This window comes from Peromyscus eremicus, chromosome 20 (genome assembly GCF_949786415.1).
Source record: "Peromyscus eremicus chromosome 20, PerEre_H2_v1, whole genome shotgun sequence".
NCBI lineage: Eukaryota > Metazoa > Chordata > Mammalia > Rodentia > Cricetidae > Peromyscus > Peromyscus eremicus.
In genome coordinates, this window is record NC_081436.1 from 42,016,345 (window position 1) to 42,041,426 (window position 25,082).

Here is a 25,082-nt window from a genome sequence, read left to right on the forward strand (position 1 = left end):
AGCTTCCTGGCTTTCAGCAAATGATTGGCTTCTCTTAACTTGTCAAAAAGAGTTTAATAGTAAAAACCCATCTCAGACTTCATATGAAGAGTGGATGTTAAAAAAAAATAGCCATTCTTGTGGTCATTCCTGCTTAATCTCGTGCCCAGTTTACTGTGGGCATTTACTAGCTGTTAGAGTTTGGGTACAAAGTGTTTCTCCCAAATGCTCATGTGTTAAGAGTTCCCAATGTTGTGTTCAGAGATGGGACTTTGGGGGAGTGACTTGATCATGAGGACTCTGATATCAGTGGGTTACCCTATTGATGGATTCACAGTCTGATGGCGTTCTTGGGAGGCAGGGGAAAGCTGGAGGTGGAACTTGTAACAGACCTTAACTGACTCCATGATGGAGGTATCATTCAGGCCATAGAACTCAGCAGGTAGACATCACCACCTGCCAAAATGAAAACAAAGAACTCATCTATCAAAATCCATAGTTCTAAGAAAGTCTCTAAATGTACTGGCCTTTCTTTTTGGCTTCTGTAGTTCCGCTTCTGGCTAACTGTTCCTGCCAACTGAAGTATGTCAACCCAGGATATGGTTTTTGTGCTTAAAAGCTTATCCTGAGAAAGGCTTGAGGTTACACTGGGATCTCAAACACCCAATGTAGTCACTAGCCAGCTAATAAAGACTTTCTGTTGGCTTAAACCCATGTCGGATTAGTCTTCTCTGGTGGTTACCCCCCAACAACCTCACTGGAGGTTGCACACCAGTGGTGTGTGGTACTCTGCGGGCTATGCCCAGCTCCTGGCTCCTCACTTGCTATACCACGAGATGATCAACTCTCCTTTGACATGCCCTTCTGCCATGTTTTTACCTTACCATGGTCCTACAGGAAATAGACTGAGATCTCTAAAACTATGAGCTAAAGTCAGGCTTTTTCCTCTTAAGTCGCTGCTTCAGCTGATCTGTGGTGAACATCTATAACTCCTGTATGAATTCCTCAGTTCCAGTTGTTGACTTTCTCATGGGCCTGGTCAGGACTGACTGAGGTAAGGCAAGGTTCACTGGTCTTACAGTCTGGCTCGGATGAGGTGGCCGGGGTCCCTTCTTTTGCTGTGTGTCTCTTGTCTGCACCAAACAGCTGCCAGGACATTCTCCTCAGAATCTTCTTGAAGTAAACGGAAGGCATGGTGTTGTCTTTAAGGAACCAGACATGACCCCCTTAACAAAAGGGCGGTCCGCTTATAAAAGAAAACATTAATCACACGCTTTATTTACAAAAACAACACGACAACGTATTAGGTAATGTTTAATAACCACTTTATTGCCATGTAATTTACCACCATGAAATTCACCCTTCTGCAGAGGGCAATCCGGTGTGGGTTGTAGTCACTGGGTCCTGAAACCATCTCCATCAGAGTGTCTTCACACTTCCTCAAGAAGAGTGCCCTCCCCTCTCACCCCCCACCTCTCACCCTCCCCCTCCTCTCCTGCTCCAAGCAATTACGAAGTTGCTTTCTGTCTCTAGATTTGCCATCTCCGGGCAGTCTGTATAAATGGGATGATAACCTCCCTGGCATTTTGTGTTTGGTTCCTTTTCTGTAGTAGACTATTTTCAAGGTTGATCTGGGTAGTAGCACGGACTAACGCTTAGTCTTTTTAATGGCTGAATTATATTCTACTGTAGGCAACTAATAGTTTGTTCATTCATTGGTCAACTGATGGACGTTTTCTGGCTATTATAAATAACACTGATTTTAACATTCATGTATGATTTTCTATCTGTCCAGTTCTTTGGGGGCATAGATCAAATACTGGGACTTGTTTCTTGGGGTAACTGTCGATAACTGATTCTGTGAATTCTTCCGAATGATTTGGTGCATATCTAACATCAATGGTGGTGTTACCAGCTAATTCCACAAGGAGCTGAGTACAGTGTACTTCAGTACATCATGTAGTCATTCTGTGCTCAGCCCTCTGAGTAACTGCCAAGCTGTTTCCCAAAGACTGTTGACATTTTTCTTCCTACTTCCAACACATGAGGATTCAGGCTTCTTGCATCCTTGTCAATATTTATTATTGCCTGTCTTCTTGATTAAAGCTATACCGGTGGGTCTTTAGAAAGAAAAAACTAATCTTCGCAGTGATTAGAACTGTGCCTGGCACACAGCAGACACTCGGTATGCAACTGTTACATAAGGGAATAAATGCTTTTGTCATCACAGTGTGAGTGTTTCCATTTTCTCTCATCCCTGTATAGATCACCAACAACATACACATCTCAGAGTTAGAGCTGTGTTTACTTATACAGTCCCCTCCCCATCATTAAAATTTAAAATACCCTGATGTTTCCACACAGCCTCTATAATTATTATTGGCTTGGCTCACCTAATAGGTCCCATAGTGGAAACAGAATAATGTAACAAACTACTGGATGGTTGGCTTCCTCTACTGTTAAATACTAGAACTATATTTAGCAAGTTATGGGGATGGAATGCTTATTTGGCAAGGCTTTTCAGAATCCCAGATGGAGGCATGATTGGATAAAGAGGGCAGACAGAAAAAAATACCTATATTGAAGTTATCCAGAGAAACAAAACCAATAGGATATATTTCCTGAGAGGAACTGGCAGATGTAATTCTAGAAGCTAGAGGCTCCCATGTTTAAACCTGGCGTGTGGATGGCAGGCTACAGACCCAGGAGAATCAACAACATGGACACGGTCACTTCGCTTCTCACCTCAACAGATCATTATTTCTTGTTCTAGTCAAGCCTTCCAAGGATCAGGTGAGGCCATGCCAGACTCTGGAGGAATAACCTTTACTCAACATCAGCATTACCCTCCAACTTTCTACATAAAATTGACTATTCCAATGCCTGAGTGAATCCCAGGATCCTGTTTGGGTTTCAGATCTACGGATAATTTTCCTGAGAGGCTGACCTGCTTCTGAACAATGCTCTTTAAGCCTCGTTGCTTACAAACTAAAATAAAGTGAAGAGGAAAAAGGGGGTAGAGCAACCAAGACCACTAACTCCATTATGACAGTCCGATGTCAGATGGTCAGAATTTAATGAGGGTCTGTGTTCCTTAATGCCCCACCATTACCCTTCCCAGAAGTTCCCACCTCAGATCTAGATGTCTTTGAAGCAAGGACTGGACCTGAGCCTCTTATGGCAACTAGACTCATCAGTTGAGGGCCTAACAATCTGGTCCTTATTCTGCTTCTGAATGTTTCCAATGTCCCCACCGTGTATCTGGAGGAGCTTTAGTGCGGGACTTAGCATCTTACTGAAAACAGTAAGGGGTCAGAACTGTTCTTGTTTGTGTGTGTGTGTGTGTGTGTGTGTGTGTGTGTGTGTGTGTGTGTGTGTAGTAAGCCTAAAGACATGAGACTAAAAGAAATTTTTAGCATGCCATTTAGGAATTCCCGGCTGCTTCTCTGTGTCAGCAGGAAGGGAGGGGGAGTGGGGAACAACTTTCCAAACATCTTTTCTCTCCCTGGGAAAGCTCACTTGAGGAGCACATCCTCCTGGAGAAATGCAAGGCAGTGGGAATGGAATGAGAGGGGGGGTGGAAGCCAGTGTGACAGCTCTTATCTCCTGAGAAGTCTGCTTTTATCCCTCAGACCTCCGGAGGACACAGACTACAGGGACTGGAGGGACTGGTGGCTGGGGGTCTGTAGAGATAAGAGAGGGAATGTTCTAGACAAAATGGAGCCTGTGTCCAGTTCCCTTGAATTCCCGATCAGTCTTTCCCTAACCTTTCCAGCTTGATTCCAAGCTGAGCTCAACCAGACCGCTCCTTTCCTAGAAACAGCTTATCCTGATTGACAGGATTCCTAGCACACAGTCTGCCCTTTGCAATTTAGCACTATCGTGGCCATGTTTGTCGTGCTTTGGATATGTGAGGGGCTCTTTCTCCACTTACAATTTTGTTTGTCTGCTATAACGCTAACATATACTTGTAAGGATAATTGTATTCATGTGTGAATGTATCACAGAGAAGGTTGCTTTGTGAGGTCTCCCAGGATGCTTTCTATGTGTGCGATAACAGCACCTTTCTGAGTGTTATAATCATTTAAGCAGTTTACATTCTTTATCGTATTATCTCATGAAATCACCACAATGATCGTGACGTAGGTTCTTAGATTCCTTTTGACAGCAGAGGAAACTGAGGATCGGTGAGCAAGATCCAAATTAACAGGTGGTGGGACAGAGTCCAAATCTCAGCAGATGTCCCCAGAGCTCACTTTCTCTGCCACCTCAATACTTCCTACTGTGCCTGAAATCTGGAGGTGGTGATATGCATACTGCTTTGCAGCCAGCTTTTGAATTTCATGTCTTCTTAAACTATCGCTTATTGGTGCACTTTTTGAATGAAGTGGGGTTATTATCACACACTCTGCAAGAGAACCATAAGTCCCACATAATGGGCAGTGTGCATTCTTGTGTGTGTGTGTGTGTGTGTGTGTGTGTGTGTGTGTGTGTGTATGCATTCGTGTGACTGCAGGTGCACGTGTGTGCCCAGACAGATATGCATGCATGTGTGTACTTGTGGGAGTGGAGGCCAGTGAACAACCTCAGATGTCATTCTTCAGATACTATATCTACTTTTGTGTGTGTGTGTGTGTGTGTGTGTGTGTGTGTGTGTGTGTGTGTTATGTACCTTTAGGATGTGCATGTGTGCAGGAGGGTTCCCATGGATTTGTGTGCGCAGGCATGCAGAGGCCAGCAGCAGACTTCCAGTCTTTTCTCAGTTTGGATCTTGTACCAGGGTCTCTTATGGAACCTGAAGCTCATAGATTTGACTAGGCTAGCTGGCTGAGGAGCTCCAGGGATCCATCTGTCTCTACCACCCCCGCCCCACCCAGCACTTGGGTGCTAGGTACATGCATGCCATCATACTCAGCTTTTACAGGAGCTCTGGAGATATGAACTCAGGTCCTCGTGGTTGCCCAGGAGGCACTTTACTGTTGACTGAGCTCTCTCTCCAGCCCCGTTCCACGTCTTTGGAGACAAGGTCTCTCACTGACCTGGGAATCAACAGGTAGGCCAGGCTAGCTGGTCGGTGAGACTCAGGGATCCCCCTGTCTCCCTCTGCCTCCCTGGCACTTACATTATAACTGTGTGCTGGCACACCCAGCTTTTTTTTAAATGTGGATTCTGAATGTCAGACTCACGTCCAAAATGCTGGAGCTCTTTATAGTCTGAGCCACCTCCCAGCCTGGCACTGTGTATTCCAAAGGAATGTGTTTTACCCCATCACCACAGAAGCTACAAATATTTGAAAAGAGTAGTCAGTATATAAATGAACCACAGTGTTTCTCTGATTTATACCATAGAAATAAAGACCATCCAAAGGAGAAAAAGCAAAACCACTTCCCTTTTTTGTTTTTTTCAGACAAGGTTTCTCTGGGTAGTTTTGGTAGCTGTCCTGGATCTTGCTTTGCAGACCAGGCTGGCCTCGAACTCACAGAGATCCACCTGGCTCTGCCTCCTGAGCGCTGGGATTAAAGGCGTGCGCCACCACCGCCCGGCTTCAAAACCACTTTCTTTTACTTTGCCAGACCCAGGGAGTTGGCCACCAATACTTGTCTTCAGGCAGAGCCTTCAATGAAGGCCAAGGAGAGATTCATCGTGGTTAGAGAGGCCCGGGGTTTCCCTGATTGGACGCTGTTGGCCTTGGGAATTAGTTGGCAACTGAGAAGCTGGGCACCAGCTTCTGGCTGGGCACCTATGAGATTGGTAAGGGTGTACATCTGGCTTTGTCTGCTTCGTGCCATGTTGGAAACGAGGACAAAAGTTAGAGAGGTTGTCAGTTATTAAGTCCCGGCCACGTGGGGCTGTTATTACAAATGCTATTGCTTCATTTCCTGGGCTGTCATGAGAGATGTCATGGGGTTCCCCGAAGAGCTGAATGACAGCAGACTGATCCTCCCAAAGTGACAATTGTAGATAATGGCATGGTGTCCCCAGGCAGGCTGCTGCAAGGAAGGGTAAAAAAAAAAAAAAATCCATTTTACATGTGGTCTGGCCATCATTATTTTTATATTGAATATAGAAGGGCTCTTAAGCTATTTTTGTTGCCATGGGTGAATGACTATTCCAGACTGGGTAATTTATACAGAAAAAAGGTTCATTCAGCACCCAGTTCTGGAGGCCCAAGGTCGAGTGGCTGTATCTGGTAAGTCCTTCTTACCAACAAAGATGCTGCAGAGTTGCAAGACCCAAGGTGACACAGGACATCACCTGGAGGGACAGGATAGCCTTGCTCAGACCTCCTCTCTTCCTAGAGCCGCAGTCCTTTGAATCGCGCCCCCCCCCCCGCCCCGCCTCCTGCTTTATGTCTACAATACACTGAACCCCAACGACCGCCAGAAGATCCCACCTCCATAAGTAATTGGATTAAGTGTCTGTCTTCTTAGCGCCTCATAGTGGAAGAACGTTTCACAGGTGATGGCACGTTACTTTTCCTGAGGAGTCTGCTTCTACTCACCCCAGACATAGAGGGCGGTGACGGACCTCTGCAAACCATTCCATCCGAGTCTAGCTTGGTAAAGCAGCTAGTTGACTGGGATTACTTACAGCAGATGGTGACTCCCATAGCTGCCTCATTGAACAGCCCACCCCAGGATGGGTGACAAGCCACGAGGTCTTCACTACTGGAATTCTCTGTAACATGGTGGCATGGCCACCGTACATGCTGTCCTGAATCCGGAGACTTGGATGTCTTCTGTAGTAGCAGTCTGTGTTGACTTCGTTTGACCTTAATTTTACATATTTTGCCAGGTGGGAAATACTCCTCAGTTGGCGCATGCTTCCATCCTGGGCAAAATGAAAAAGAGTCACAAAGGTGACTTTAGTGTAGCGTTCTGGGGAGCTGGCATGGGTATTGTTAAGAAAGAGATGTGGGGCTGGAGCTGTCACTCAGTTGGTAGGGTGCTTCCTTAAGATGGACAAGACCCTGGGTTCCAGTCTGGGTCCTGAATAAATGTGCAGGTGTGTAGTTCTATAGTTGGAGGGTAGAGGCAGGATCACAAGTTCAAGCGCATCCTCTTCAGCTATAGAGTAAGTTCGGAACTAGCCTGTGCTACATAAAACAGGGAGGGAAAGAGCGGGGAGAGATTTGAAGTTAGAAGTCTAAAAGACATGAGTTACGACACTATTTCTGTCTCTAGCTCACTGTGTGCTCTTGGGAGGGCAGCGGCTCCAAGCCCACATCTCCTTCTGGAACATGAATCCAAGACAGCTCTTTCCCAGCCAACCTCACAGGTCACTCTGGGACCCGCGACAGCCTCTGCGAAAATCCTTCAGGAGTGGCACAGCATCATGTAAACGAGGGTGTTATCAGGAGGACAGACCGGTTATTGCCTGGAGTCTAGTATTTTAAGGAATCCGTTCACAGAATGCACTTTAATTCCCCCCCCCCCCCTGCTGGCGTTGTCCTCAGCCAGGCTACAGCAGGGGAGTCTTCCTGGATCAGCCACCAAGACTTTAAAGAGGCACACGGTTTTCAAGTGAGTTATTCAATTAATCATCTCTGTCGTGAGGACAATGTCCCTTTTGGATTGCACGCTTATTGAAGGCCATCGTCTGGAGGGGTTGCCCTGAGCACCCCCATCACACACACACACACACACACACACACACACACACACACACACACAAACACACACAGAGATCAAACGGCCTCAGGGGAAAGTGCGATTAATGGCAGAATGAATTAGTAGCAAGTCAGGAGATGAGAGTGCCAAATGGTTATCCAGCTACCCACCACAGTCCCCTTCCCTCACACAATGAGCTGGGCCAGTCGCGCGGCTACACGGGCCTCCCACAAATTGAATCCAAACAGGGAGATGGCTATTTAAAAGGCCCTGGGGTAAATTACTTGATAAAAGATCTTTCCATTTTCATGAATGGGTCCCCTGATAGAGCTGCTCTTTGAAAATTTAAATTTTTATAATTGAGTGTTCAACTTACTTTAAAGGATAGCTTCTATGACAGTGACCATACAGACCCAGTGACAAAGAAGTACAGGCTGACCTTGCTGTCTGTGGATGTCCACAAATGCCTAAATCCAAGGTTGTTCAACCTGCTGTATAAAACAGCCCACTGTTTGCATGTAACCTACACATGTTTCTGTAGACCTAAAGTACATATGGGTGACTTAGAATGTAAGTGCTAGCGACACAGTTTTTATGCTGTATTAATTAGGGCATAATGACAAGGGAAAAGGCCTGTGTATATTCAGTATGGGCCCACTTGTTAGTTTTATATATATGTATACACATTTTCAGCTCAGGGCTACATAGTGTAGGGCTTACATAAAATTCACTTTAGCAAGGAAGGAAGATTTCAATTCTGGATAGAGAGTGAATTTCAAGTATTTAGTTCTGGCCAGTAACATCAGTAAAGCAGTTGCCATGTGGAGTAATAGACTCCCTTTCAGAATAATTTAGATTAGGGACCTACTTTGTGGAAATACAATTTTATTTTCAAATCAGATATGAATTTACTCTTAAAGTACACATCTGTCTATAGCGGGTATGAGACTGGAGGAGATCTCTCCCGCTTCAACAGGGCTAGGCTAAATTAGCGTTAGGGGTAAAATACATGTAAAAGCCGGGCGGTGGTGGTGCACGCCTTTAGTCCCAGCACTCAGGAGGCAGAGGCAGGCGGATCTCTGTGAGTTCGAGGCCAGCCTGGGCTACAGAGTGAGTTCCAGGACAGGCTCCAAAGCTACACAGAGAAACCCTATCTCGAAAAATCAAACCAAACCAAACCAAATAAACAAACAAACAAACAAAACAACAACAACAAAAAAAACCCTCAAATACATGTAAGAAGTTTGGGGCTGAGAGAGGACGTGTTCAGTAGGGAATGAAGTTGGAAAAGATGAATGAGTCAAGGTCAGTGTGATTTATCCAGCGCTGGGGGTATTCTAGGCTCCTTGTGTTTGCATATCCATCAAGGTCAGGCTAGAAGATAGGCTACTGTGCTAGGTATCGTCTGAGAAGACTTCCTTCCGCTCACTGCCTGGAGCAAGCAGCCTCATGTCTTCCCTAATTTCCATTTCCAGCTGCCTCTGAAATTCGGTCAACACAAACACACCGACACACACAGACAGACAGAGAGACAGAGACAGACAGACAGACAGACAGACACAGACAGAGATAGAGACAGAGACACACACACAGAGACAGAGACAGACAGTCAGAGACAACAAGGGCACACAGAGAGACAGATGTGTACATCTGCATATCTGTCATAGACGATGCAGAGAACCTGAAAACCTCCTGGAGGCCAGCAAAGGACAGAAGACACCTGTGACATCACCTGGAAGGGGCCGACCCTGTCACTGACTCCCTTGTCACTACGGTGGGTGGCTCACTGCTTCACCCAGGAGACAACTGGTTATCATCATTTCCCTCCTGCCTTGGGGACAGGGAGCCAGGGCCTGGCATTCCCCTTGGTTGAGCCATGGTTGCCAACGCCTCTGAAGCTGCTAGGTAGGATCTCAGGCAGGCATCATTACCCTCTGCAGACGAAACGGGTCCTACCTCCACCTGTTTGCATTTGTTGCTGGTGGCCATGGATGATGCAAAGATTATTCAGCTCATAAGCATCCGTTTGCGTGTGTCCTCCCCCCCTCCCCCCCAACCAAACAGGAGAGCAGAGCTGGTTCTTCTTATTAAAAGCAAACAAACCCATTATTAAAAGTAAACAGGGCAGGGCTGCTTTAAAACAATTAACGAAATCTCCCCTGGCCCAAAGTCCTAAATTTACCCTGCCGTCCCAAACAACCGCACCACCCTAGATAAGGGATGCCTTCCCCCAAGTAACCAAGCAGCATCTTATTTCCCAGTGGCGTCATGGGCGGGGCAAGTCATTTACTCAGGGCCTGGGGTGAAACAGGTAATCACCAGAAGTTGAACTCAAGTCTGTTTGACTCCTAAGCCCACACCCGGTCCACTCCAGCATGCAGCTGTCATGAACACTGTCTTCCATGCCTTTATTTCTAGTGTTAATTTCAAAGAAAAGCTAACGAGCTAAGGGAAAGCAGCCTGCCCTTAGCCTAGGTAAAACCTCTTGAAATTGCAGTCATTCTGCTAGAGTTTTGGGGGCGTCAAGAGAAAAACCCCAAGCCTCTCTGTTAACTTAAACGTGTGAAGTAGGTGAAGTTTACAGCCAGAGACGGATGTGTGGCCAGAACATGAATAACTACAATCAGACATCTAAGAGAGTGAACAGTCGGAGCATGAATGACTGCTGTAGAATTCTATTAATCATGGAGTTTAAGCTAGAAATACCTAGCACATTCTAAAGTGAATTAAGCCATTTTTTTTTTTTTTTTAAGATGATGTTTGGCTGGACCCTGTGGCATCTCCCTGTAATCCAAGCTATAAGGGAAGCTGAGGCAGGAAGACAGCATGGGCCAGGCTAGCTCCAGGTGCAGTGTGAGTTCAAGGCCAGGCTGGTCAACTTAGTGAGACCATCTCAAAATGAAAACGAAACAAAATTTAAAAGGAAGGCTTGGGATATAGCTAGTTCAGTGGCTAACCTAGCATGTAAGAGGCCTCAGGTTCCTTCCCTAGTACCAACCACCACCATCAAACACCACAACAAAAAAAGTCAAGTTGTCGAAAGAATCAATTAACAATTTGATATGGGTGGAAGGCTAGGAAATGGAGTGGTTACTGTGCCTCCGGTGACTAGCTGGGGCTAACAGAGCAGAGAGATCTTTTGATAAGGCTGGTGTCAACTGTCACAAATTGTTTGACAATGGTTCCCATAGTAATTTCACAGTACAAAAGCCTTGTGAATTATGTGTAATAAAAAAATTACTAAAAAAAAAATAGCCTGGCCATTCTCCAGAAGGTTACACATAGATTTTCCATATGACCAACGACTCCACTATAGACACACATCCAAGAGAACTGAAAACACACACCCAGGTCCTGAGGAGACGGCTTAGTCGGTAAAGTGCCTGCCATGCACTTTACCATGCTGGATCCTCACAGATCCGAGTTCATATCCCAGCACTCACAGAAAAATCTAGGTGACTCTGTGTGATCTTAGTTCAGAGACAGATGGATTCCTAGAGCCCTGGATTCAGTGAAGGATCTGTTCAAAAGATAAGATGGAAAGTCATTGAGGATGTCACCCAACATCAAACCGTGGTCTCCACATGTACATGTACACATGTGTACGTACACTTACATACATACAGATACTCTACACACACACATACACACACACACACACACACACACACACACACGAAGCACATCCACACAAAAACTATGTATGAGGGGCTGGAGAGACGACTCCACAATTAACATCTGCTCTTGCAGAAGACCCAGGTTTGGAGTCCCAGCACTCACATCATCTATAGTTTCCATTCCAGGGGTCCCAACACCCTCTTCTGGCTTTTTTTTTTTTTTCTTTTCGAGACAGGGTTTCTCTGTGTAGCTTTGCGCCTTTCCTGGAACTCGCTTTGGAGACCAGGCTGGCCTCGAACTCACAAAGATCCGCCTGCCTCTGCCTCCCGAGTGCTGGGATTAAAGGCGTGCACCACCACCGCCTGGCCCTCTTCTGGCTTTTGTGGGCACTTGCATGCATGTTGTACACAAACAGACAAGCGGGCAAACATACACTCATATAAACAGGAATAAAGTATACATTCCTTGTTATAACATGAATGAACTCTGAAAACACTATGCTAAGTGAAAGCAGCCACGCAGTGTAAGATTCATCAACACAAGCTGGGCGGTAGTGGCCACACCTTTAATCCCAGCACTTGGGCAGCAGAGGCAGGCAGATCTTTGTGAGTTCGAGGCCAGCCTGGTCTACAGAGCGAGATCCAGGAAAGGCGCAAAGCTACACAGTGAAACCCTGTCTCGGAAAAAAAAAAAAAAAAAAAAAAAAAAAAAAAAGATTCATCAATACAGTGTCTGAATAGGAAATCAGAGAGACAGAAAGTAGATTCATGGTTGCTTAGGTCTAGGGGCTGGGAAGTTGGCTGGGGAGTGATTACTAGTAGGCAGAGGATCAAGAGGAAGAACAATGAAAATATTCTAAAGTTAGTTCTGGTGTAGTTATACAATGCTGTAAATATGAAAAAAAATTGAATCGTGGAATTTAAAGGGGTGGGTTTTATGAGATGTGAATTATAACGATTACACAAAAGAAAAATAGTTTACCATTGAGCAGGAGCTACTCAGACAGTACATGGTGCTGCTTTCCCGGCCTCCAGTTTACATTCCATTTTCTTTGCATAGCTTCATTTTGCAGCAAGTTCTTCCATAAGGACCACAGCATCAGATGCCCAAACGATTAAGCCATTTATTGTCCAAACTGGAATGCATTTGAGGAGAGGTGGGGAAAAGCTTGGGCTAATATTGTGGGGTCTAGCTGCTGTAGGGCTGCGGGGGGGGGGGGGGGGGGGGCAGGGGTGTGGTTCTGTGGAGAGCTGCAGCTCAGGTAGCTACATCTGGGTTCTATGCTTCCTGCCTCCTTGCTTTTCAGGCCCAGCACGGTGGTGGCTTCTTATTTCAGATGGCCCCTGGGACAGCATGGTCCCTTGGCTTCCTTAAACCTGCTCATATTCTTTTAAGTAGTCTCTCTCTTAAACTTCCTCCATGACCCTGTTTGAGTCAACCATCTGTTTCCTGTTAGTACCACCCTGACACCAAACTTCAAATAAACAGCCCGGGGAGACACTTTGGAAGGAAGGGCGCAGTCACATGGCGGCGGCATAGCTAGATCTCTTCCAAAGAGACACTGCACCAGCTCATGCTGGTGTCAGTTACGCCAAGTCCCGATAACGAAGTATCCCACCGAGTCTCCGGGGACATTCTTTGCCATGACCTCAAGCCAAGAGCAGGACTGTTGAGCCCCAGTGGCACACACTTTTCATCTTGTCATTGTAAACGTTCTTTCTGCTCTTACTTTGAGCATGCAGTGCGATTTGTAACTTCCGGTGTGGGGACACATATTCATTTGGTTTTCCTTGTGCAGAATCTGCTGTGCTCCCAGAAACTGGAGAGTCATGTACTTCATCATCTCTGGAAAAATTCTCAAATTTTATGAGAACAGTAACTCCTATTATGTCTGCCTTGTCTCCTACTTCTTTCCATCCTATTTTCTATTTACTTCTGAACGTTTTCTTTTCCAGTCAAGGATTCTCTTTTCAGCCTCATCTTCTCAGTTTCTCTAGCTTCTCTGCAGAATTCAGTATCAATGCTCAGCTCAATGACTGCATTCTCCATTTCTAAACTTTCTGGTTGATTCCTTTTCCACAATGTGTGGCGGTCTGACAGAAAATGGCCCCCAAAGGGAGTGGCACTATCAGGAGGCGTGCCACGCCCAGTGTCTTAGTTCACTTCCTGTTGTCGGCCAATCAAGAAGTAGAACTCTCAGCTCCAGCACCATGTCTGCCTGCACGCCACCATGTCCCACCCATGGTGATCATGGACTGAACCTCTGAACTGTAAGTGAGCCACCCCATTAAATGTTTTCTTTATAAGAGTTGCTGTGGTCAAGGCATCTCTTCACAGCGACAGAAACCCTAACTAAGACACAATGCATGTCTCTTTTACAGTACTTTAAACTTTTGCTTCCTTGATAGGTGAGTCATTTAGCATTTTAAATTAATGTCATTGATCTATTTATTTAGAGTGTGCAGGGGTAAGGTAGTGCACATTTCATTGTATGTATCGGTCATTTTTAGGTTCTCTCCTGTGTGGGCCCTGGAAATTGAACTCGGTTTGCCAGGCTTGCTGGCAAATGCCTTTACCCAATGAACCATCTCATCAGCCTAGGCGAACCATTTTAAACCTCCTTCTTTCAAATTGTTCCACGATTTCCAGGTCCCATGGGCTTATTACTTTTTGCTTCTATATTTAATGATTTTGAATTGTGAACTCATTTCAGGGGGTTTGTCTGTGAAATTCTTAGGAGGACTTGAATGAGAGTAAATGCCTTTTGTCTTAGTTAGGGTTTCTAGTGCTGTGGAGAGACACCATGACCATGGCAACTCTTACAAAGGAAAAACATTTAATTGGGGTAGCTTACACTTTCAGAGGGTTAGTCCATTATCATCATGGTGCCACATGGTGGCGTGCAGGCAGACATGGTGCTGAAGAAGTAGTCGAGTGTCCTACATCTTGACTAGCAGGCAACAGGAAGTGAAATGTTTCACTGGGTGTATCATGAACATAGCAGACCTCGAAGCCCACCCCTACAGTGACACACGTTCTCCAACAAGGCCATACCTCCCATTAGCGCCTCTCCCTTTGGGGGCCATTTTCTTTCAAGTCACCATGACTTTCAAGTAGAGGTTTTTTGTTGTTGTTGGTGGTGGTTTTTTTTTTGTGTGTGTGTGTGTGTGTGTGTGTGTGTGTGTGTACGTGTTGTTGTTTCATTTTGTTTGCTTTTTCTTTTATTTTTTTGTGATAGGGTCTCAAGTCTCTCCAGATGCCTTGATTCTGCAATATAGTCAAGGATGACCTTGAACTTCTGATCTTCCTGCCTCCAGGCTTTTTGGCTCTTGAGGACTAAACCTAGGACTCTGTGCATGCTAGGCAATCATTCTACCCAGTGAACTTTATCCCAAGCCCCAGGGCTGGTTCTCTTTTGCTTTTACTGGTTTGTGAAGGGCTCTAGTAGGCCCAAGCCGGCAAACATGTTGCCCACAGGTTTTGCCTTTACCCTTCTCCCCATTCCCTCTACCTTGTTAAAATTACAGTCCTAAAACTAGCCACCAAGGTCTAGTCCCTTATTTGGCCACTTCCTCCCCTGAGGCTGACCACCAAGGTCCAGCTATCAAAGTACTGAAGTCCTGCAATCAGAAGCCTCTCTTTGGCTGCCCTAATTAACATGCCCAATTAAAATGAACCAACTCTTCCTAACTGGGGTTTTCTCCCTTTCCTTTTATAAACTGCCATTTGCCTATGGGCCACATCTGTCTCCTCTCTGTCCAGAGGCTGTCCTTTGTCCCTCAGGGCAAATATCCCTTCCTCCTCTCTTTCCTTTCCCCCTTCTCCCTCATCCTCTATCTCCTGTCTTATCTCTTACGCCCGCCCTTTGTCCCTCTGGAACAAATCTCTGTGCTGAGAACTTGGTTTTCGGGTGTCTTATGCTAACTCTGATCCTTTCAGTTTGCCTACCCTTACTTTAGGCCAGTAACGAGTTTTCACATTAATTTAAATCTTGGTTATTTTGGGTCCATGCAAGATAAGGCAGATTTAAAACTCAGACACAGCTGTAGCGAGGCTCTGGTTGCAGACTCTCATTGGATGCTTTTTGTCTCCACTCAGGCAGACCATCAGGTGTCTGCATCAGCTTCCTGCTTTTGTGGTCCCCTTTGTCCTTGAAACTGTGTAGTTGTGGGGTCCTGGATTAACTGCATGTCCTTGCCTTACATGAGAGCAAAATTGCTTTTCTGGTCCCTTGGTGGGTGAGCAACCAGACCCCTGGATTCCCCGAACCATGGACTCTTCCCTAGGGCACTGAAGCATCAGTTCTCATGGGAACACACATGCCTCAAACAGCTTGTGGAGATCAGGGACAATTTGTGGGGGTTGGCTCTCTCCTTCCATCATGCGGGCCCTAGGGACCAAACAGATTCCCAGCCTTGATGGCAGGTTCACCTGCCAAGCCCTCTGGCTCTGCCCGTACTTTCCACTTTAAAACGAACTCAGTTACTGCTGATAGATTTGAAATAATTGCGTGTTTCTCAATATGTGAATGTACGGTTTCCAAAAGAATGCACATTTCGTGCCTTGTGGTCACCACTGTCGCTTGCTCCAGTGTCTCCCTCACAGCTATCACCTCTCAAGGAGCTCACAGGGAGCACAAAAGAGCCAGGCCCCGGAAATACTGTCAGTGAGGAGGGGTCAGGTCCTAAAAAACCTCCTTTCCTTATTTTGTAGCAGGGATCTAGGCTCGCTCCCCAAGAACCTCATTCTTAATATCTAAGTAAGCAGCTAGATCAGTAGTTATCATGGGAACATACAGGTATTCAGGTACGTCTGGACCAAAGGATTAGCCATGAATGTGACCCATCACAAAATCAGAAACGTACTTAAAAACATTAGGAGCGCGCGTGCGAGAGAGAGAGAGAGAGAGAGAGAGAGAGAGACTTTTTTTTAATCACTGGACTGTAAGGTTCTCTTTCATGAACTTTGTATATAACAACATCACATCACAATGTCAAAAGGTTGACCAGGCCTGAAAGCGAATGAAACCGATGCTCCCATGGGATCAGATGTGGCTTGGCACACAGTAGGGGCTAAAAAAACATGTCAGGCTATGAATGGAACTCTTCTCACCTCACCACAGAGAAGACACGTGTCCTGGGGACTTAGAATCCTCAAATACAGCTTTTTTTTTTTTTTTTTTGACAGTCCCAGAAAAATGTAGATTCTTTTCATGGCTCCCTGTGAACCAACCCCTCACACTTTACTCCCATGGCTTAGCAGAGGATGAATGTTTTTGAGTTGAGAAGGCTAAGAGAGAACATAAAAATTGGAAAACATGACATCATGGCGCTAAGTTTTAGCCACTATAAAATGGCATCCATTAAAGCTCACATTTCTGCCTGTGTTTGGCCCTGGGGCCGCTGACTCCAGAAGCAGGCCTCTGCCCAATGCCTAAGCATGGGCTTGTGGGCCTGTTGATGTTCCAATGTTACTTCAGCCTGCCATTAATCTGTCACCCTCTTCAGTAGCTTTCTGCCTCAATGACACATTCTGGACATCCGGGTTAAACACATAGGTTAGATTGGGGCATTTCCTAGGCCACCATCCACAAAACACATGCAAAACATCTCTTAGGGTGAGTCATTGTGAGAGAGATTTTGAGCAAGTTTTTGCTAATTTCATTTTCAAAATGGGTCTGTTTCTGACTCAAACCTTTTACATACTGGGAACTGCCCTGTTATCTAAGGGATTTAGTGGTGGTTGTTGGCTCATAAAGAATTCTGCTTATAGGTCACCAGGGTAAGCTTAAACCAACTTATAAGTGAGCCACAGTGACAGTGTCATCTTTGTTTTTATTTATTCAGAGTGTGTGTGTGTGTATGTGTGTGTGTGTGTGACAATGTCTAGGAGTTGGTTTTCTCCCAACACTATGTTGGACCCAGGGATCAAACTCAGGTCACCAGGCTTGGCAGCAAGTGACCTTACCCACTGAATCATTGGCCAGCCCAACAACCTAATCTTTAGTGAGTAGCCACTGTGTACTAGTCTAAGGCATTCAATGCTCACCCAATATGTCTATTATCTTTATTTTATTTTCTATTTGTATTTATTTATTTTTTTTTGTCAAGACAGGGACTTACTATATAGATATGGCTGTCTTGGAACTCACTATGTAGAGCAGGCTGGCCTCAAACTCGCAGAGATCCTTCTGCCCCTGACTCCCCATAGTGGCATGCACCACTATGCCCGGCCTATTATCTTGATTTTAAAGATGCAGAAACGGAATCACTGAAGGCTGAGAAGACAGCTTAGTAGGTAGAGCGTTTGCTTTGCAAGCCCAAGTTTGATTGTCAGAACCCATGAGAAAAATGTCAGGTGGCACATGCTTGTAACCCCAGTGCTGGGAAGGCAGAGACAGGTGGACTCCTGGGACTTACTGGCCAGCTAGATGAGCCTACTTGGTGAGCGCCAGGCCAATGAAAGGCCCTGAGTCAAAAAACAAGGTATGGGGCTGGAGAGATAGCTCAGTGGTTAAGAGCTCTTGCAGAGGACCCAAGTTTGGCTACCAGCACCCATATGGCAATTTGCAATTTCCATAACTCCAGTTCCAGAGGGACCCCAAGTCCACTTCCTGCTTTCTGGGGCACCAGGCACATACATGGTACTGTTGTCCAACGGTTTCTGAGACTGAAACCTTCCATCCTGCGGGGAAGCTCCTTAAAGCAGGAAGATGAACAACTCAAAACCGCTTCAGGAAGTCCCTGAAACTGACTAGATTCACTAGGCCCGCTGTGCCAGAGTAAGCAATAAAAGCTTACCTCTCAGGCCAAAAAGAGCTAAACTGTAAAGGAGACTTTCAGACAAGACCGGCTGACTGGAAGAAGGGAAACCAGCTGAACTGCCTGGAAGAGGCTCAGACCAATTGAGGCACGTGGGAAGGACGTTCTCCAACCTTTTAAGCTGCTTTCAGGCTATGCAGTGTGCTCCAGGTTCCCAGCTTTGTGCGCTGTCACCCATGCTGGGGTGGGCCTTGGCGATGCAGCAGTCTTTGAGTCATTTCTGGTCCTGTAAGTGAACCCCCCCCCCCACACCCGTATTGCTATAAGTAACCCCAATAAAACTCATTGGTTTACCAAACTGGACTTTGGTGGTATCTGTACTTTGGTTTGTCGTGGGATCCTTATTTGGGATGAGTAGGCATGTGTGCACCATGTCTCCGCTGGAAAAGTTTTGTCACACAGACATATATGCAGGCAAACACTCACACTCTTCAAACAAAACAACTTAACAAACAAAACAACTCAATGTGGATGGTGTTTGGGTGGGAGCTCCACCTCAGCCCCTGGCACCCTGGCATCCCTATACCCAGAGTCTGGAATGTTTGGAAGGAGTCTGGTGGAAGATCCACCTCAACTCCCCTCCTCATCTCTCTCCCTAAGCCCGCCCCTTCAAAGCCCACCAAACACAGTTCCTCCCCCAGAGAGGCTCAAGACCACCCCCACAGGGTATATAAGTCATTACCCACCCCCCCCAAATAGACACGTGGTTCTTCTGGTTTCTCTTCCCGTCTCCTGGGTGTGTGTGTGTGTGTGTGTGTGTGTGTGTGTGTGTGTGTGTGCAGGGATCACCTGGGAATGCTTTATCCATTAAACCTGGGCTTTTCCAATTTGGTCTGATTCAGTTTGCTGTGTGGTGGAGAGGCCTTCAGGAGGCCTAAAAACTTATCAGATGGCACCTGAGGAACCACACCTGAGGTTATCTGCAGGCCTCCACAAGAATGTGCACGAACTAGCACCTACATACACACAACACGTGTGTGTGTGTGTGTGTGTGTGTGTGTGTATGTGTGTGTGTGGTGGGGGGCTAGTGCAAGAACCAGCACAAGTGAGTGAGCTGTGAGGTGACAGCTAAAACTAACCCAACTGTGTCAGGTTAGGGCTACTACCTTAACCAGCTCTCACAAGCGCCTCTAACTTTACCACATATTAGAATAGCCTGGGTGGGATGGTGGCGGTGTCACATGCCTTTAATTCCCGCACTGGGGAGGCAGAGGCAGGTGGATTTCTGTGAGTTTGAGGCCAGCCTGGTCTAGAGTGAGTTCTAGGACAGGCAGAGCAGCACAGCTGCACAGGGAAACCCTGTCTTGGGGGTGGGGGTAGGGTGGGAGGGGGTGGTGGGGAAGAATAGCCTGGGAGGTTCTGAAAAGTCCTAAGGATCAGGCCACAGCCTAGACCAACTAAACCAGACTCCTAGCATGAAAGTCCGGTCGTGGGTGGCTTAAAATTCCCTCAGTAACTTTCGATATGCAGCTGTTTGGGGACCAGCTGGGCAGACCCCTCTGGAGGGCCAGCACTGAGGATCAAGGCTGGGAAGCAAAACTACAGGTGTAGTGTATTAAGTCTCAGGCACAGACGGCCATGCCAGTCCTTGGGATAGCCAGGGCGTGGGGAACTCTGCGGAAACAGGCTGGCTTCCCAGATCAAATAGCCTAATGGCCAGAGGTCGAGAGTTAGAAAGGGAGTGCACATGCTGAAGCATGTTTACTCTTGACCAGAGGGGTTGAAATTCCTCAAGTTAGTTCCTTCTCTTAGGGGTCATTACAAACTGTTACACTGTCTGTACAAGGGCCTGGGTTCAATTCCTAGCACTGAGAATAAAAAAGTTAGAAAAGGTGACAACAAAGGGTCGTGCCTGAGGGACAGTTGTCAGCAAAGCCCTTACCTTGCAGGTAGGGAGCCCTGAGTTAGATCCCCAGACAACACAATAAAAATGCTAAGTTTGGAATCCCAGCGCTGGGGAGGGTGAGATGGCAGTTCTCTGGGGATCACTGGCCTGGCCCGACAGCCTAGCATACTTGCTTGGAGAAATCGAGGCCTGTGAGAGCACACGATTAAAAAAAAAAGTATATAGCCTAAAGAATGATACCTGAGGTTGCCCTCTGCTGCCCACGTCCTTTTCCATTCTCCAAATTCACCTGTATACACACACACACACACACACACACACACACACACACACACACACACATGCACACGCCACCATCACCAAAGAAGAAGCAAATACTCTATCTGTCCATTCAGTGCTTGAGGGAAGGAGTAAGTCAGAAAGATTCTCAAGTACAGCAGAATATAGTGTAGTATTAATCTGATGCTGCCATATCCCCCTTTCCAACGCCTCTCCAATCCACGGCAGCTGGATTCCAATCTAAAACTGCCAAAGGCCAGGTGTGATACTGTGTATCTATAATCCCAGCGATCCAGAGGTAGAGGCCAGTGAACTGCCAAGAGTTCCAGGCTAGGGTGGGCTTTTAGACTGTAAAGTTCTGAGTGAAAGCCTGTCTCAAAAAACAAACACAAAACACGGAGCTGGGTATGGAATTAAGTTGGCAGAGCGCTTGCCTAGCACGATGGTCACAAAACCTGGGTCCTCCCATGCTGTGTCTTCCCCTCCCTTCCCCCTAGCATTCCGTAAAACTGAATCATCTGCTGGAGGTGCATATCTGTAACCCCCTCTGGGACAGCTTCCTAGGAGACCTTTTCAAAGAGCTCCCTGACATGTTGGTCTCAAGAGAGGGCAGCTGAGTTAGTACCGAACCTGCTTGAAGTCTAGGGAAAAAGGAAGCTACAAGAGCAGTGTGCTTTGGCAGACACTACTAGGATTGGACCAAGGTGGGTAGGGGGCAGTTGAGGGGTATTGTTTGGGTCAAGGCAGGGACCTTTAATCACTGGGGGTTGGCGGAAACCAGGTCGGACCTCTTCCATCAGTAACACAAGGACCTACCTTCAGTGAGAGGTATTGCCTAAAATGCAGACTACACAAGGTAGGCTCTCTGCAGTCAGTGGGACTGCATGCCAACACTGCATGCTTGCAATAGGTACTCTGGAGCCAGATTGTACATGAGCCTTGGCCGGGCTTCTACTTCTACTGAGGATTTCCTGAGTGTTCACTTCCCATCTATCAGATACTACTCTAAGTATTTTCATTTATTAGCCTCTACAGTGCTTAGAACAGCTAATCAGGCGAGTGGCATCATCAGTTCCAGTTATGGAGGAGGAAACCGAGGCCCCGAGGGCTTCGGTAACTTATTCAAGGCCACAGGGTTCATAGGTTGTAACACGGAGCTTGAACCAGGCAATCGGGCTCTCCAGTCATCTGGGTCATTATAATACCGGTAACATTAACATCAAAATAATGATAATTCGCAACAAACCACGTGTCAGGCACTAATACCGGCAAGGTGAGGATGAGACATTTGCAACTGAATGTCCTTGGGGACTGGATGCGGCAGGGTTGCCTAAGAGACCAATGACTTACAGAAGGTCAGGCCTCTCCTTCTGATGTCAGGGAGATTAGGTTGGGCAGCTGAGTTGAGTTCCACTCTTGGCCTGAAGGAAAATGAAACATCAGCGTTTTTGGTTGAGATAGAATTCCCTACATCCTTCTAATCAGGCAGTGTTAAATTAGGACTCACTAAGCCGAGTCAACAGGACCACAGTATTTGACTCAAGATTCTTTCGGTCAAGCTCGACACGGGCTCCATTTACTCTCGTTCTTCAAACGCTTAAGGGTCAAAGTTCAGTTAGGTGCTTTAAGTTTGCTTACAAGTTGCTCATGTGATCCCCTACCAGACACTGGAGACGTCAGAGTGAGTGCTCCTGGAAGTGGAGCTAGGGACACAATCGCCAGGCCCCAAGTCCACCTTAATTTTTGGTGCCCTGTGTTAAACCTCTCAAGGGGGCTTTTTCTGTAGTTATGGCAACACAGGCTTGAAAACCATCAACATTCAAGACACACGCCGCCAGCGATCTCTACAGACAGATGAGTAGGCGATAGGAACCCTGATGCACTTTGCATTTACTCTGCCACAGCTGATCAATCCAGCATCCTGCAACTTTATCGAACTCAGCATCCCACTGCAGGAGACTCTTCCCGAACCCTCCTTCATCTTGTAGCTGGCTCTACTGCAACCGTGACTCGGCGCTGCAGTCCTGACATCACCCAAGAGGCTTCTTCTCCTCCTAAGGCTGCAGCTGCAGTTTTCCCGCCCCGCAGGGCGCTCACCAGGTGCGGGGCTTAGGACTTCTACGTGCCGACCTTGCAGGTCCCCCCCCGAGGGGCGGGGCCGGCTTCGCGGCACGCTAGCGGCCATTGTGGGCGGATGGGCGCTGACTCGCCCTCCCCACGCTGAGACACCTCCCCGCCCCCCAACACGAGGTGCTCGGAGCGTCCGGGAGACGCACACCGGGGCTCGCCTACCCTCCCATCGGCTCCTCCCTGCAGCAGGCGCCCTACACCGCTCCTCGCCGGCGCACGCTCCCAGCCCCGCCCTCGGGCGGCGTACGCACGGGCCGCGGGCGCGCGCCTGCCCCCCCCCCCCGCGCTCCCGCGCTCGCCTCCCGGCCGCGAGCGCGCGTGCGCCCCTCGAACGTTCCCGGGAGCTCCGCCAGAGCGAGCGCGGAGGCCGGGCGCGCACGAGTGAAAAGGAGGCGGCGGCCGCGTCTGCGAGCAACAGATCCGGGCGCCGCGAGCTGACCTCGTCTGTCGCTGGCCCGTTTCGTTCTCTCTTTCCTTTCTTTTTGAATTTCAGAAAAACAAATTTACATTTTTTTGGTGGGGGGGAAGAAAAATCTTTCTTTTTTTTTAAATGGCGCTGGCCGCGGGTCAGCGGGCGGTTTTCTTTGCACCAAGATGGGCTTTGCTGTTTCCGTCGTGGGCACCCGTGGTGGCTTGATTGTCAGTCTTCTCTGGGCATTTTTGAGGCCAGGAGCCGAGCGCTGCACGTAGGCGACTCGCCCTCCGGAGCGGCTGGGCGTTTCGGGTTGGGACTTGGGGGGCAGAGCGCCGTGGATCGCGAGCACCGCGTGCTCCCTGCAAAACCGGCGGCGGCGAGCCGGAGGCGGGTCGCTCCCAGGGTGAAACCGTTCCCGGGCTGAGCGAGCCCGGCCCCGTGCGCAGTGCAGCGGCCCCGAGAGCCTGTCCTGTCCCCGCCGCGCCGGGAAAATGGAGGCTGTGATCGAGAAGGAATGCAGCGCGCTTGGAGGCCTCTTCCAGACCATCATCAGCGACATGAAGGTAGGACGCCGGGGGCGCGGCTGCTCTGACCTCGCCGCGGGGCTTCCTCTCTCCCGCGGCCCGCCTAGCCTACGCCTGCACCGTGGCCGCCGGCCACCTGCGGGAGCTCGGGAGACCCGGGTGTCACCTGCTCACCCGCCGCGCTGCTCCGGCTGTGCTGGGTCACTGGGCGGGCGACTTCCCGGGGGCTAGAGAGAGGGGGTGCAGTCTGATGCCCCTTGCCAACCCCTGCGTTCATTATCCCAGGGGGCGACACCATCTTGTTCCTTTGGGGGCTTAGGGCCCTAGTTCTAAGTTTTCCATTGTCTGTCCCTGGACTTGCGTGTCTGCGACCCGTGGAAGCTGGACGCCCGGGCGGACACCTGACTCCCTGGGTTTGGGGTGGGGTGCTTGGCGCGGTGGTGGGTCGGGAGTGGGGGCCCTGCCTGCCTGGATGCAGAAAGGAATCTTCCGGCCTGGGAGATCGGGTAGCAGGCATATTACAAGCTTGGCTTTCAAGTCTACCTGGAGTAGGGGCATCTGAACAAATTAGTTATTAATTAGTCTGTTCTGGAGCTGCTGAGGGTGTGCCGTGCCTTCCCCTCACCTTCCCCCGGGTCAGGGTGCAGAAGTTCCCAGAGTAGTCAATGAGGGACCCCAAAGCTGAGAAGCTCACAGCGGGAACGCAAGGTTGAGGTTTCCCAAACAACTATACCCGGCTCCCTCAAACACACACCCACACCCCACTCTTCTCTCGAAAGGATTGTGTGTGCGTGTGTATGTGCGCGCGCGCGCGAGTGTGTGTTGGGGGCGGGGAACAACACCCTTGCTTTTTCCTGCAAAGGGTGGGACTGGAGATAACCTGATCCTCGAATGTGGGTTTTCTGGGGCACCGAGGTACACCGGGACTTATGTTACTCACACTAATAAAATAGAACCTGTTTCAGGAGCTGGCTGGAGGTGGGAATTGGGGGCGGTAGGGGGGATTTTTTTTTTCCTTTCCAAGTGTATTTAGGGAGCTTCTCTTTGGCTCGAGGCCAGCCCTAGTCTGCCTCAACAGATCCGGGGAGGTGGTGTTTAATTAAAAGCTCGGCTTCCAAAAGAGTGGGCAGGTTTGGAAAGCTGTGCTGGCGAGTGGGTGTGGACAGCCCCTCTCCAGCCGCTGCCTGGCGCCTGGGGAAGCTTTTGTCTGATGAAGTGTAAGGTTTGGAGAGGCCTTGGGCCTCCGACATGGACTTTGGGTAGGAATGCTCAGCTGTCACGCCTGCCACCTCCTTTTAGAACCAACTGCCACCTCACCCAGGGTGAACTTTGCCAGGGTGCCTCCTCCTGGTGCTCATGTCTATTTTTCAATCCTACCAAGCTCGTGCCTTTTGTCAGAAATCCGTGTAGCCTAATCTGTAGCCAGAGCCTGCTCGCCCAGGAATGCCTCTAATCCAGTCGCTTGGAATTAGATGGATTAAGTCTCTTCAAAGACAGCCCTTTCATTCCTTTGCCCTCAATCCGCATTGAATTATCGAAGTGTTCTTTTGAACAAAGATTGATGCGCCCCTCCTTGGACTCTGGTATTTATTGTTAACTTAAATTTCACCCACCTTATTACAGTCAAAACAAGCTTTGGTTTGAAGCACACACTGTATGTTGTGATGTGTAGAGGAGGTATTTGAGATGGGTCAATAAAGCTGCTTGTGTTTTTTTGGGAGGAGATAATGATGTTTTCAGTCCCTGAATAGAAACAAGGAATCCAGGGATCTAAACTGATTACTGACTTCTGTCCCTGAGTAATCACACCTGGAGTTTTCTGTCTTTTTTTTTTTTTTTTTTTTTTAAATCTAGAACCAG

General features: G+C 48.0%; 1 protein-coding gene across 5 annotated transcripts in view; it reads left to right on the forward strand.

The window, feature by feature from the left end:
• Window positions 1–22,675: 22,675 nt before the first annotated feature.
• Window positions 22,676–25,082, forward strand: part of Mtss1 (MTSS I-BAR domain containing 1) — a 154,093-nt gene continuing 151,686 nt past the window's right edge. For all 5 annotated transcript variants that reach the window (XM_059247116.1, XM_059247117.1, XM_059247111.1 and 2 more), the window contains exon 1: window positions 22,676–23,261. In XM_059247116.1, coding sequence (XP_059103099.1) covers window positions 23,190–23,261 — 72 coding nt within the window. In that variant the 5' untranslated portion in view covers window positions 22,676–23,189. The remainder of the gene's footprint in view (window positions 23,262–25,082) is intronic.